This window comes from Pseudopipra pipra, chromosome 16 (genome assembly GCF_036250125.1).
Source record: "Pseudopipra pipra isolate bDixPip1 chromosome 16, bDixPip1.hap1, whole genome shotgun sequence".
NCBI lineage: Eukaryota > Metazoa > Chordata > Aves > Passeriformes > Pipridae > Pseudopipra > Pseudopipra pipra.
Genome location: NC_087564.1, coordinates 16376602 through 16391139, shown reverse-complemented (window position 1 = coordinate 16391139; position 14538 = coordinate 16376602). Strand labels below are relative to the sequence as shown.

At 49.9% G+C, this 14538-nt stretch overlaps 1 protein-coding gene across 15 annotated transcripts in view; it reads right to left on the bottom strand.

The window, feature by feature from the left end:
* The window catches only part of USP31 (ubiquitin specific peptidase 31), a 30600-nt gene that overhangs the window by 10542 nt on the left and 5520 nt on the right, over positions 1–14538 (bottom strand). For all 15 annotated transcript variants that reach the window (XM_064673506.1, XM_064673507.1, XM_064673508.1 and 12 more), the window contains exons 2-14: positions 8611–8748; positions 8050–8138; positions 6932–7024; positions 5814–5949; positions 5164–5308; positions 4210–4393; positions 3378–3489; positions 3056–3150; positions 2451–2528; positions 2143–2272; positions 1358–1477; positions 959–1184; positions 409–567 (exon numbers count right to left, since the gene is read on the bottom strand). In XM_064673506.1, coding sequence (XP_064529576.1) covers positions 409–567; positions 959–1184; positions 1358–1477; positions 2143–2272; positions 2451–2528; positions 3056–3150; positions 3378–3489; positions 4210–4393; positions 5164–5308; positions 5814–5949; positions 6932–7024; positions 8050–8138; positions 8611–8748 — 1705 coding nt within the window. The remainder of the gene's footprint in view (positions 1–408; positions 568–958; positions 1185–1357; positions 1478–2142; positions 2273–2450; positions 2529–3055; positions 3151–3377; positions 3490–4209; positions 4394–5163; positions 5309–5813; positions 5950–6931; positions 7025–8049; positions 8139–8610; positions 8749–14538) is intronic.

Below are 14538 nucleotides of genomic sequence, written 5' to 3'. Positions count from 1 at the left end.
TTCCTTTCCAAAGGCAGGTCACCAAGTGTGCACCTGCCCCCAGCTCACCCTGGATTCCATGAACATGTGCGCTACTGGTGCCTCCCTGGGGCCGACAGTACTGCCGCAGGGAAGGAGCCAGTCACGTTTAATGTCCTGGTTTTGACAAGGGCAGCTCTGAGCAGAGCCATGGCTGGGGCGAAGGGGAGTTACCCCATCTCCACAGCCTCCCTGCCACAACTGCCTTAGCAGAAAAGGTGGGAGGTTCTCATGGCCTCTAAGCACATCCACAGACTTGGACAAGGCTTGCTGGGCTCTGGGGGACAGAGCGGGGGCTTAAGCAGAGCTGGGCGGAAAACTCCTCAGAAAGACAAACTACCTGTGGAAGACAACTTACAGCCACCCCTGGACAGTGCCAGCAGGGCCTACCTGCCACCGAGCTGTTGGCAGACCACGAGGGGATCGCTGTGCGTCGCTGGTAGAACAGGATGTAAGCTGTCTGCTTGCAGACTTCGCTTTCAGAAAGCTGCTGAACTTCACTGTCATCGAAGCAGTACCACTGGCCATCAACAGAGTTCTTGCAATATGCTGAGAGATAATATATTACTGTGAGACTTTCTTCACTCCTACTACTCTCAGGTTTGCTGTATGATAGTTAACATGACCTTATTTGCTATGATGGACTCAGAGGAGAATGAAAGGAACAGATTTATTCATGCATCATCTTCCAGTTTGACTAGCAAGATGGGAGCCTGAGGCTGCCAGAACACAATAAACATCTCACATTTCAGGACTTTGTCCAACATTACTGCTCAGAACAGAACAACACCATTTGAGGTGGCTCCATTCACTTCACCTTCTGTTACTTGTGGCATTCTGCCTCCATCAGGCGAGAATGCCACAAGGGCTTCTGACTCCATAAATAGAACTGGTTTCTCTGTGAAAGGCTCCACCACAGACAACATTGCAGGACACTTGCCTGTATAGTGTCCCCCTTGCATGGTGCCATGGTGGTTGCAGACAGCATACAGGTCATAGATATAGTCCTCAGGATCCCTCCCAAGGCCATAAGGTCTCCTCCACGGTGACCAGTGCGATGGCAGGCTCCAGCTGCTCTGGCTGCGTTTCACAACATGAGGAGTCATGTCCAAGCCACTCAGGGGGAATTTAACCATGTTCTGAAGTTTCATCCTTCGGTCTCCTTCCTGCGTGCAGAGAACAGCATAAGCTGCAGTGGCCCAAGGCCACCACAGCTGGGAAAACAAAACCCAGGAGAGGAACGTGTAGGGCAAAACAGCTGCTTCTGAAGAGGGGGGGTCTACTCAGGTCAATCCCTGGATTTGCAGCAGTCCTCCAGCAACACTGCAGGCATCCTTACCTGTCTAAACCTTTTGAGATGTATGATGAGAACATCAGGTAAGGTCCAGAGGCTCAGTGTGATGCTACCCTGCTGCAGCTGCTTGCAGTGTGGGCACCGCCATGCGTCATCTGGGGCAAGCTACAAGGAAGAGGTAGGAGTGGGTATTGGTTTTCAAATTCCAAGGCAGCTTTCACCACACCACTGTTCCTCTGCTGTCCCAGGGCCCAATGCAGACACTGATCCCTCTGCCTCATTCCTCTCCAGCCTTTATCAAGCTCACTGGAAAAGCAGGGTTCCCAATGACGTTTTTCAAACCAGTGACAAGCAGATACACATGTGCCTCGAACAGGAGACAGAATTCAGCCAGTGCTGCTGGGCAGAGGAGCTGTTTGCACCTTATAAACACCGGTCCCTTTGAAGTGGGGAAGAAGGAAAAACCAAGGCAAAAAGCAGGCAGGCTTAGCAGCCTGAGAAAGAGTATTCTCACAAGAAAACCAGCAACAAAGAAAGAATCAGAACAGAAAGAAAGGTGTACTTTGGATATCATCTCTGACACTTCACTGCTCCCTAGAAATCCTCGTCCTTCCTAGTCTGAATGGCACAGTTACACACTGCAGAGTGTCCTTCCAAAGACACAAAGGCGACATGCACTTCCCTCTACAGCCCAGTGCTCAGAGAACTCAACAGCCACAGAGCTTTAAAGCTGTCAAACAACTCATCCCTCACCTGTGAAAGAAGCAGTAAGAGAGGAACTCCATTAGCAGCACAGGTAAGTAGTCTTGTGCTACACAGTCTGTCCCTACCTGCTCCTCTTTGGTGTACAGTTGGAAACACTGAGATAAAGTGCAGATCTGAGGTTGATGATGAAGCTCTCTCTGCTGGCGGACACTTTCAGAGTCTGGAATATACTCCTCTTCCGTATTCACAAACAAGCTGCATCAGGGAGACACCACATTTACCACCCACTCCCCAGGCTGTCCCTGCAGACAGGGTCTGGGCACAGCTGGAGTTTGAGGGGTCTGTTTGCCAAAGGGTGCACAATTCACATAAGCAAGCTGCAAGCAGTGCTCGTGAGGTGAACACACTTAAAGGCTTTTTACTTTATACTTACTAATCTTTAGTTTCTTTGTCCCATTCTACCACTAATTTCACATGAGCGGTTCCCCCCTGTCCACATGACTTCAATGCCCTGCAGAGAGGAGCAGACAGGAGTCAGACCATCTTTCCATCTGAAGCCTAAATTACCTTCTATGTGCATATAGTTTCCCTCCATGAGCCCTTCATCCTTCCTCCACTCCCACAGCTCAAGTTTGCAAAGCAGTAAAAGGAATTCATACAGCAAAACCCATGGCAAAACTGGCAAATGCATTCACCCAAGTAAGCAAGTTCTGCAAGGTACTGTACACCTGTTACAGAACAGGCATCTACCAACATTTCTAAAGAATAACAGGCACAAAAAAAAAATTAAAAATGGAGGGAGTAATATTTTCATTCTGTTCTCCATTTCTGAGGAGGACAGACTCCAGATGGCATGTCACACAACTGAGCTATTCTGACACAGCTTCCTGCACTGTTTCCCTGCTCCTCCAGCCTCTGTAGTCCATTCCACACATCCACACCAGGACTGTCCCTTTCTGCACAGCTACACATCGAGTTTCCAGCTGACAAACCTCTCTCCACTCCTGGGAAGGACCCAAGACCCGAGGGCCAGCTCACCTTTCCACTGTTGGGTGGCAGAGGGGTCGCTCCTCCTGAGGTAGCAAGTACGTTATGCCCACGACACTGACCACTCGCAAGCTGAACGGGCAAACCTGCAACAGAGAAAGCAGTGGCCACCTCAGGGGCTTCAACCCAACGTGCCCACGTGCAAACTGCTTTTGGCTCTGGCTGACCCTAGAACATGTGTTTGACATGAAAAAGCAAAAGTACAAGGTCTAAATATCCCTATGCCAAGGAGCTGACAGTGGGTGAGGGGCAGCAATGGAGGCTGCACACCCAACGGCTCCTCTGCGGTGACCACAGAGGACATTTGCCTCACCTGCAAGCAGGCTGCAGGCCGCAGGAAATACTGCATCTTCTCCAGAATTTCTTTCTGCAGAATATCCCAAGCAATTGTTTTTTCCAAATGCAACACAAAGGGCAAGCCAAACCTATGGGAAGAAGCAGCATTTGAGGGAGCAATTAAAAGATTATCCTGTTCAGCAATCAGATCCCCAAACTCTGCCAATGCCACTCTCCCCCTCCCCTCGTCTCAGCACCTATGGAGCTCAGCACAGCCCCCCAAACAGAGCATTTAGAAATTTGTCTCCAGAGGAGAGGGGCTTATCTTTGAGGCAATGCAGTTAGGGCTGCCCCCACAGAGGGCCCTTCAGAGGGGCTGTAGCCCCACTCTGTGCCCCAGCGGCTGCTTCAGGCTGCAGAGCTTTGTGACCTGCCTCGGAGAGCTTCCTGTGAAGCTTCAGTGGCAGAGGCAGTTCCCAGGCTGCAGATGATACAAATGCCTTTGCCATGGCTGTTTCTCACTTCACCCCATCCCTATTTTGACTCCAGTTTAAAATTGCCACCCATCACAGGGTTTGGTCAAATGTGCTGCTCTCAAGCCAGGCAGCTCTACAGAGGGTGGTGTGTCCTCCCAGCCAGGCTGCATTTGCCACTTTCCACTAACACTGCACTATTTGAAGTTCACCAAAATTAGAAATATTTTGCTCCATCCATTAATGCTTTTTAATCAGCATGTTCTTTAGCACCTGATGTGAGCTGGGATGCAAGCTGCTGCTCCTTCACTTGCTGTCTGCACTATAGGAGAGTAAAACCCAGGCCAATTTAAGAAGCAGCCAGAAGAGTAACTCCAAACATCTGCTGCCAGTCACCTTTTGCTCTGCTGTCCAGTGCACGCTCTGTTACACACCAGCAAAACAATCTTGTCATTTGCTGCTGGTTTAGTAGAGGACTGTTCCAGTTTTCCAGACTTCACCATTCCTTGAGAGTAAGCTATTGTTCGGGAGTGCTCAGTGCCACATTTCAAGTTATTCAGGTTATTGTTCACATGTATTCCTGAAAAATTAGGAGAAAGGAAATGTTTTATTATGTCATTTGCCTTTAGTGCCCTGATGCTGCCCTCAAGAAACCTCCCTTAGAGTGCAGAGGAGCAGAGAATCAGAAGCATTTTCATCACTTGTATGAAGGCTTCAAAGAGCGATTACCTTTCACAGTAACTATTTCTTTACAGAAGGACATTATATGCAAATGCTCCCTTACCTGATTTTTCACAGCAGTTCGTACAACCACTCACAGCTTTTACTGCCTGCAAGAAAAACTAAAGCGCCAGGAATCCAACTTGTTACTTGTTACTTTCAAGAATAAAATTTGCCTTTGATTACGCTCCATCTCCCAGGATGTCATGATTCCCTTTCACTGAGGGGAGATGCAGAGAGGCCAAGGGGTTTGAGCTTGGAAAGAGAAAGTATTTGTTCATTCCTGAGACTGTTTATTCATCACTGGAAATCTGATTTTAAGTAACACAATTTCAGTGGCTTCATCTGGTCCCTAGAAGGTCTTTAAATTAAGCCTGACAAGAATTTTCACATTAAGCCAGTCTAGCCTGCAGCATCAGCCCTGAGAAGAGGCAGAAAGGAGTGTACAGAACTGCTTGATAACCTCCCAGTTGACAACACTATTAAATCTTCTGGAACGAGCCTGGACAAAGTCAGAGCTGAAATCAATACATCAGAACATCAACAGCTTGTGGGACTCTTATTCTTTTCCCACACAAGCCTCCCTCATTAGTCACCTGAGGTGGGCATTAAGCGGAGTTATCGACTCACCTCTCTGACTGAGGATGCCCTCGGGCCTGAAGATCTCTGGGGTCTCAAAGGCAAAAATGCAGTCGCTCTCATGGATGGTGTCCAGGTCGTCGGTGTCGCAGAAGGAGCGATGGAACCCGTCGTAGTACATCTCCGTCAGCACGATCTGCAGGCAGCAGAGGCCAATCAGAACCCATCAAACCACCCGTGCCTGCTCCAGCTGAGCCACCCCATCTCTCAGCTGGGATTTTCCTGCTAAGGGATGGCATTCCTCAAAACATCCTGGCACTAGCCAGCTGCAGGGAACAGGGAAAAGGACAGCCATAAAAGGCAAGATGGGGGAAAGGCAACACATGGGGAAGTTTAGGTGGGATCCAACAGCTTTCCTGAAGCTCCTCCTACAGAGGAATTCCTCACCCAATGGTTCCCTCACTACCAGCATGCACAGATCACCAGGGGGTCAGGCAGGTCTGCACACTCCACTGAGGGCTATTCCAATATCACTGGGTTTCAAGCAGCCAACACACAGGGAAAAGCATGATCCAGATTTTCCACTCCCCTGCTTCCCACATTCAACCACAGGCAGCAAATTTCAATTCCTATATATGTGACAAGGGACAAAAGCCCCCTCACTCCCTCCCACTGCAGGGATGAGCGGCCCAGCCCATTACCTGCTCCGTGGGTATCTTGGTTTCCGAGGAGACAGCCTCCCTCAGCCTGGCCACCGTCCCAGAGATGGGCACAGCCACCCCAATGCGCATGCAGTGCGAGCACTTGCCCTGGTACACCACAGTGACGAAGAGTGGCCTGCGGAGAGCACAGGAGCACTGCTGGGGCTGGGCACCTCCAACCTGGGCACAGCCAGGCTGCCTGCCAGGTTCAGGGCCCTCCTGGCTGTCTGGATCCACCTCCCACTGCAGTTGTGTTCAGCCACAGCCAGACAAGTGTGTTTGATTTACAGACTCCTTTCTTACTACATGGCCTGGTGTTACTCGCTCCCACAAGAGGAACACCTCAAATAAAGCCCCACAGAGTTAAAACCAAAACTGTCTATGACAAAGCAATCAGTTTTCTGGCAAGGATCCAGCTTGGGACAGTTTGAGGCAGCACCTTAAGGCACTTAGCTGCTGCTGTGAACAGGCTGCCTCCCAGCCCTCAATCCTGCCTCCAACAGCAGCCAGCAGCACTATCTGGGGAGACAAAAGGGGAGACACCTTCCCTGGAGAGCCCACTCAGCCTCCACCCGGTGGTGAAGCAGGGATCTCCAAGGCAAATGTGGCAGAGCAATGTTTAATCTGTCCTATCATCGCTCTGTTCCATTGCTTCTGGAAGCAACACAAGTTTTCTACATCCAAAACACCAGGTGAAGAAGTTTGTTTATAGAACGGGTAGTTTTTCTGTGCATCTCTTTATCTTCATTCTGAACTTTTTATGTGGATTTTTTTCCCCTCCCTGGAGCATTTTTCTTTATTTACAACAGCTGTCTTTCAAAAAAGCAAAACATTTTTCAGGAAAGCTTTTAACTTCACTCTTTGAAATTGAAGCAATCAGTGAGACTGAAAAAAACCCCAAAAAGTCTTTCATCCTTTTCCCCTTTCTGAAACCTGCAAAAAGCTCAATTTTCCAATTTACCTGCAAAGCAAAAAATTAAAGCCCCATATCTTCCCATCTATCTTTCTTAGAGATCTACCAGAGCGATTTTGCTGACATCTCTCTTCCTGCTGTAGCAAATTAAACAACATTACATGCACGAGGAACAGCCAACGTTAAGTTCAGGACGGTTCCGTACCGTGTGTGGGGCAGAGGGATCGGCAGCGAGACGCAGAGGAAAGGGTCAAAGGTGTTGCTTTGCTTCTGGCAATGAGGGCACGTCAGGGAGGACCTGGGACAAACATGGATAACAGGGCAGAGTTACACCTCACTTCATCAGGAATGTATAAACCATGAAATCCCAAATAACAGCCTTCACACATCAATCTGGCTGTCCTTTCTACTAATTTCTAAACCCTTTTAAAGTAATTAGTCTCAAATATTCATTATAGGGCATGCCAGGAAAAGATTTCACTCCAGTCCCTGAATGTGGCTTTTAATAAACATCACTGCAAAACTAATAATTCAACAGTAGCTCCAATGTGGATGGCCTGGAAGGTTTTGTCTTTGGAGAGAGGTGAAGTGATGGGACAGGGATGGTGAGAGTCAGCACTGAGGTGCACACAGCTCTTACTCAGAGGGGAAAAACTCCAGACAAGAATTCTCTTGCACTCAGAATTAACCTGCATCTTACACTGGCTTTGTGTCTTCGACCAGGCTTAAAGTTTCTCCTTTGCAAAGGAAAACTTGGCAAATACTGGGGAGAAAGCCCAGCAATTACAATTCTTACAGCAGCACAGATGCAAGCCATCCAGGAACACTGGCAATTCAGCTGTTCTCTTCTATTGGCTCTGAAATTAGAAAGCTCACTTCACAGAAAGTAGAGAAACTCATGGGAGAACCCCAAAGGGACAGTGACAGCTTCAGCTCAGAATTCCCAAGTGCCAGATAATAGGCACTCTGCACACACCAGAGATCTGCAACTCCCAGGCACCTCCAGACCCTACTGTGGGCTCCTCCCTCTGATAGCCAGGATGAGCCTCACAGCATTGGACTCTCCTGAGGCTTCACTCCACTGAGTACTGACTGGCTCTCCGGATGCACTGGGGCAGGTGTAGTGGTACATACTGCAGATTTATACAGAATATATTAAATCTGAAGTAATGAAATTCTCTCTCTCCTCTGGAGCAACGCCTTAGTTCAGAGTCCCTTCACAGGAATTCAGAAACAGCTGTACTGGGAGCTAGTGTCAGTTTAGAATTATACTGGGGTCACCAGTACAAGCAATTTTGCCTCCACATTTACAAAATACCATACCTGTACTGGGCTTGAAAGAGTTCTTGCACAAAAGTGCTACTGATGGGAAAGGCTGGGCCCTCAAGCAGCACATCATCCTCCAGCGGCGGCTGAAAGAGAGGAACAAACTCTCGAGGCACACCCAGGTGGGGGGGGGACCAAGCAGGTGCTTCAGGACTCCAGTCAAATTTGTGCCCTCCTTGCCCAAAACCACCCTAAAAGTGTCACAAGATTTTTAACTACCAAGTGTGCTCTCCTCCAAGGGGAGGGCATGCAGGAAGGTGAGGTAGGCAGGGCAGCCCAGGGTGCTCACACCTGATGAGGCCCGGCAGCCCCCTGGTAACACCTCCCAGCTCTTGCAAAGCCTCTGGCCACTCACACATGTCAGGGAACACTCACCAGGAATTAGCGGAACAGCTGGTTATATTCCCAGGGCAGAAACAAACAGTATTTTAACCCCAGCTTTTGTTCCATCTGAGCTATTGGAGTTGAGAGGCCAAAGGGGAGAACCACTTTAAAAGGAAAGCCTGTGTGCAAAGTTAGAGCTGCTCTCCCACGTTGGCTCCCAGCAGAATCCCTTACCTTGAGCGGGGGCATGCTGCTGGAATTCACCACATTGTTCAGATCCTCGTGGACTCTGTCGAGGAGCCAAAGGAGGAACTCCTGGGCATCGTGCTGGGCGTTCCCACGGTACTGCATTGCATTCTTGGACACGATGTTCTGCAGACAGAAGGGACAGTGGTGCCAGGACAGCACCAGCATCGGGCCCTGTCTGCGCCAACACAGAGCCGAGGCCAATTCCATCACCCCTACCCCTGCAACACAGGGTCTGACACTGCTCCCCTCGTGTAATCTTGTTTGCTCAAGATGAATCAAAACAGCAATTTAATCTTCTCGTGCCTACTCACCCTGCCCCGCTCATTGCAGCTTTGGTGAAGTCACAGATTTCCCAAAACCTTGATGCAGATGCTCTGTGTTAATCTAGGTCTACAATTCCTGGACTCAGTCAGGGTCAGGACATCTAAACCACAAATGCCTCTACATCTGATCATCATCATGCAAAATTATTCCACATCAGCACTATCTCAAGCACTGGAACAGTACAGTCACCATGGAATTTTCTCCACTGCATATCAAGGATCCACTATGCACAACTTGCTCATCCTAAATACCATCTTCTATGGCCATCCCAGCCAGCCAGGTGCAGCTTTCCCTGCACACAGGGAACCAAGGTGTCCCAGAACGACCAACACTGGAGCAGCACAGCACAGGACAGGTGCTGCTGGACGAGTGAACTCCAAACCAGGGGGACTCAGCCACAGGTGCAATAGGCTGGCACTGCTGGGCATACACACTGAGAGCCCAGGGAACCATCTAATTTACTCTTGAATTTCCAGAAACACCATCTCAGAAGGACACTAACACACCCAAGGGGTTTGTTCAGACCTGGGTTTTTTTTGGACACAAATGGGAAGCTCAGCAGCAGCCAAAATCTGCTCTTTGCAGATTTGTCCTTGTCCTGCAGCTGTGGAGACACCTTTTATAATGCTGAAGTTTGCTCTGACACCTCCAGCTGAGCCACACATGCCCCTTCCTCAGGGTGTCTCCTCCTACTACTCGAAAAGCCTCCGGGAACCCACACAGGATTTAGTAGGGAAAGCTGTTCCCCAACATCAGGAACACTTTCTCTGCTCCAGTTCTCTGATCCCACTTTTACCTCCATAATGCATCCCAAATGGCCAGCCAGCTCTTCTCACTGCACACTGGGGAACATGGCACAGGCTTTGGAGAATGGGAGCCAGGCACTAGCACCTGCATTCAGCTGTAATTGCCTCTGGGGCAGCATCTGGGGGGTAGCTGACCCCAGCAGCTGAGCCAGGGTTCCTCCCTGAGCAGCAATCACCGCTGCCACAGAAAAGCCAGCCCATTCTGCTGCTCCAAGGAGGCACCAGCTGCAGCCAGGAGAGCCAGCCTGCTCCTCCCAAAACACCTGGGCATGGGGCAGCCACCCACACACACCCACTCCAGCAACTGTCCCCGAAGTCACCACCAGGCTTCTCTGCAAGAACAAGGCTCAAAGCAAATCTCACATCAGTCACACAGCTCCTCCCCAGTCCCCCTGTGCTGCGGGCTCCCGGGAGGAGAATCCTGCCTGGGATGTGCCCCGGCAGCACTGTGGCACCTTCACCCATCGGCACACCCGTGGAGAGACAAAGCACTCCCACAGGACTCAGACTTACTGAGCAGGGTTCCCAACAGGGACAGGGGCACCAGCAGAGGCCAGACAGAACCTGCAGTACAGCAACAGGCAGGAAGGCTGTGGAGCCAAGAGCCTGGCAGGCTGCACACACATCCCGTACCAGAGCTCTTCCGCTCCTCTAATCAGACTTTACAACAGATTTGAGAAATGAGGTTGGGCTGCTCGCTTTATCCCTCTGAAAATGGGGTCACTGGGGGGTGGGTAGTGGTGATGAGAGACAGGAAAGGACTGATAAACATATACTCTCTATCCTCTATAATCTGTCCACCTGCCTCAAGGCAACAAAATAATGGAAAACAGAAATAATCTGCTCTCATTTATTATCATTACATATGTGCAGCCCTTCCGACAGCAGATTTACTGTCCTTGCCTGTGCAGGGACCAGCACCCTCCCACGTAAAATATGTGCACACAGCCTGAACCAAGGGAGTGGTCCCCAGCCAATGCTCACCTCAGTGCCACACAGGTGTGGGCCCCAGCACTCCTGCTCAGTGCTCAGCATAACCTGGGCTTGGGATGCTGCTGTAAACCAGTTTACGGGGGAGAGAAATCTGAACTAGCCTGTAGGCACTCAAAGATTAATGGAGACCAAACAGCCTTCTCTGCTCCTAGTTCCCATTAAGCAAAGCAAGATCCACTGGTAGAAATAAAGCAAAAAAATATGATCCAAAAAATGGATCCAAAAAAGCCTCTTCAGGTAGCAGCCTGATACCTCTTGCCCTCCTTCAGCAGAAAGCTTTGCTGAATGCACCCAGATGATGGTGCAGGGAAGAATTTAAGACATACATGTGGAGATTTCCTTTGCAAAAATTATCTTTGTTCAAAAAAACTATACTGAAAATTAAATTCAGCCCTTAAATTACTCTGTCAAGTTCCAAACTGAAAATTAATCACTGAAGTGTGAAGCAGAGATTTCAGTTCAGTCTTAAGTGGTTATCTCACTATGTCTCTCCAGAACTGCTACCCATGCTCCCACAGTAACACACCTGAGTTTTACCAGCTGTACACGTCCTTCCCATCCCCTGTGCCCAGCTCAGCATTTCGAGGGAATGACATTCCGCAGGCCCACTGAGGAAGGAGGGCTCCAACAGCAGTGCAGGCCACAGCAAAGCCAAACTCACTCTTCTCAGTGAGTTGACCAGAGAGCCAAGGGAAAGAGCTGCTGAACCCCACACCATGCCCCCAGCAGCGTGTGGTCCCAATGCACCAAGACATGACAGGGTGTGATGTGAGCAGGCAGCACTGACACTGTCACACTGGCCAGAACCAGGAGCCTTATCTGGTGCCATTTGTCCCAGTGAGCTTCAGCCAACAGGCACTGTCACTGCAGCTTAAGTCCCCATCTACACAGAACTGAAGATAAAAGGGTCTTTGGCATTGCTAGGAGGAAATGAATCTGGTATTTCAAGTGAAAAAGGAGGTGTGGGGAGTTTCTGTACAAAAGCATAATAAGTAAGGACCTTGTGAATTCAGGCTAGTTTTTATCATCACCTCTCTCCCAGTGGCATCAGCACATCACTCCAGTCCAGACCCTCCCTGGCTGTTCCTGTTGTGTGTCTCTGGTGATGCACTGTCCCACAGGGAGCTGCCAGTCCACACCATCCCCGAGCACAGCAGCCACGTGCCTTGCTCTCTATCTGTGTCACTGCTCATCTCGGACGCAGCTCTATGATAACTGTTCAGGTTTCCTTGACACTCTCACAGCCTGAGTGGACTAAGGATAAAGAGCTGCCTGTGGAGACACATCACAAGATGCTGGAAGTGATTCAGGAAGCACTACAAAGTATCAGATGCAATTTCCTCTCAAGAGCCTTTGCTACAAAAACACTTCAGCAACAGCAGTGTGTTCCCAGCGCCACTCACACTTCCTGCCAACACTGCCACACGTGGGTCCCTCACTGCTTAAACCTCTGTGGCTGCTGCCCCGGGAATGCTGTGCCCTCCTCCCGCCCCACTGCAGGGGGCTGCAGCTGCAATGCAATGCCAGACACAGGACACACAGTTGGAACAGTCAGTGCTGAGGGACACAATTAAATCCTAGAGAGATAAAGGTGCCGACCCAAATTAACAATTTAACAACTGGAGACAAATACCAGGAACTCCTGAAGCACAGCCCTGGAGACAAATACCAGGAACTCCTGAAGCACAGCCCCTCTCACCTGATGGGTCAGCACCAAACACTGTCCCACATGCCTCCCTGTACCCAGCCAGCCCCTCACAGTGGGCAGTGGGCACGAGAGCATTGGGGGGTCCCCAAGGCCCTGGGCAATAGACAGGGGCTGCACAGCAGTTGGGGGTCCATAGGGCCCTGTGGGAAACAGCAGCCTCTTGCCAGCCAGACTGGCCATTCCTGAACAACTCTGGGAACATTTGATGGATAAAATAGACAAACAAGCAAGTACCTCATCACTGAGCATTGCCCACCCAGCACCTCTCCATATTTATTTTCCAAGACTGCCCTTCCAGCTTGGCAGCAGGTCTTGCCCTTGCCATAACCCCAAACTTTCCCTCCTCTTTTGCTTATCATGGAAGAGAAGACAACACCTCATTTTGCTGGTCCTGAAGTAACACAACAGCATCTGCAACTGGCTGAAGATACAGAGTTAAGAAGCAAATGCTTTAAAAACACATGAAAAACACCATATATTCCAATCCCTAACACTTCCAGCCCTTCCTCAGCTCAGCCCTTACAAGCTTGGCAGGAGGAAGATGGATCCTCCATTCCCCCAGACGTGTAAGGGCCAGCACACAGGCACCCTGAATGAAGTGGCACCATCCCAAGAGCTAAAAGGGGGGAAAAAAAAATTCAGAATTTCCTATCGATCCCACTCACTGACCTCCCCCTAAAGCAGGCATCTTGCAATCAAAACAGTCCCTACCCATCCATAAAGCAGATTTACAAGAAAGACACATTATCATTTTTATCAGCCCACTACAAATTTAATAATCATTCATCTACTGCTCTAAATAGATGCAATAAATAAATCCAAACAGAGCTGAACTACTGGTCTCTCCTTTGCTGCTATTATTTTCCAGATCACAAAGACAATTAGAGGAAAAATGCCAGTCCACTATTTTTCAGTGTGGCCCTGGTAGGAAGCAGCTGTGGAAGGATTTTACACATGAACGGATGAAGCCAACTCGTTAGAGACCTGACCCAATGACACGTGTGAGCAGGAGAGAAAGGCTGTTCTTTATCTCCCATTGAACAGCGAGTTATGCTCAACCACATCATTTTTCTTTTTTAACCCCACAGCCACACTTCTGTGTTTGGGTAAGTTCTACAGCAGATATCTCATGAAGAGTGTACCTAAATTACTCCCTCTGCTCACACACACAGACAGCACTTTCCCCTCTCTGGAGATGCTCTTTTCTGAGGAGAGCAATACCCAGACAGCAGCAGAGTTTAGGCCTCGGGGCTCACCCCTCCCCAGCACTGAGGATGGGCAGAAGAGACCCCTGTGGGCTGAGCCTTACCACAGCCATCAGACAGGGGAAAGGAAGCTTTAATGACAGCAGGTCTGTCACAGCAGCCAGGGCGGGACAAAACACTTCTCCCTTGCTCTGTGGGCATCCAGAAGTGCTGGGGCTCTGCAGGCAGCACCCTGTGGGACTTGGAGCTCCATGGGCAGCCAGTGTCCCTGCACAGCCAGGCTCTGCCCACCATGGAGGGGAGGAAGCACAGCCACTCACGGGAACACTCCCGAAAGCAAAGCCAAGAGGAGCAGGGCAAGGAGCAGCACACCAGCACCAGAGGGATTCTCCACCACATTTAACAAGCCTGGACAGCAAGCATCAGCCCACCGGTCCCTGCCTGACATCAATCTCCTGCCAGCAGCTACTCTCACCCTTCCAGGCTGAAGACTCAATCCTCATTATCCACCTTCCTTCAACACAGAGTGAAGTTTGTCCAGACGATGCTATCAGGGGCTGTCGTGTGTGCACATGGACACAGAGGTGGGTTGTGGGTGCTGCATTCCCAAACAGGCATGCTCCTTCCCAGGCCCTTTGCAGGAGTGCAGCTCTTGCCTGCCAGAAGGCACCACCACAAGTCGGTGCTGCTGCTGGGAGAATTCATCCTTATAAGGAGCAGAAATCCCATTTTGTTCAACAACAAGACCTTGTTTCCCTGCTACACTAGCAGAGCAGTCAGTGGGATTCAAAGGAATGAGGCACTGAGGAGCGGTGGAATGACACAAGTATGAAGCAGTTCAGTAAAGAAGAGTCAGTATATACTGGTGTAGAGGATG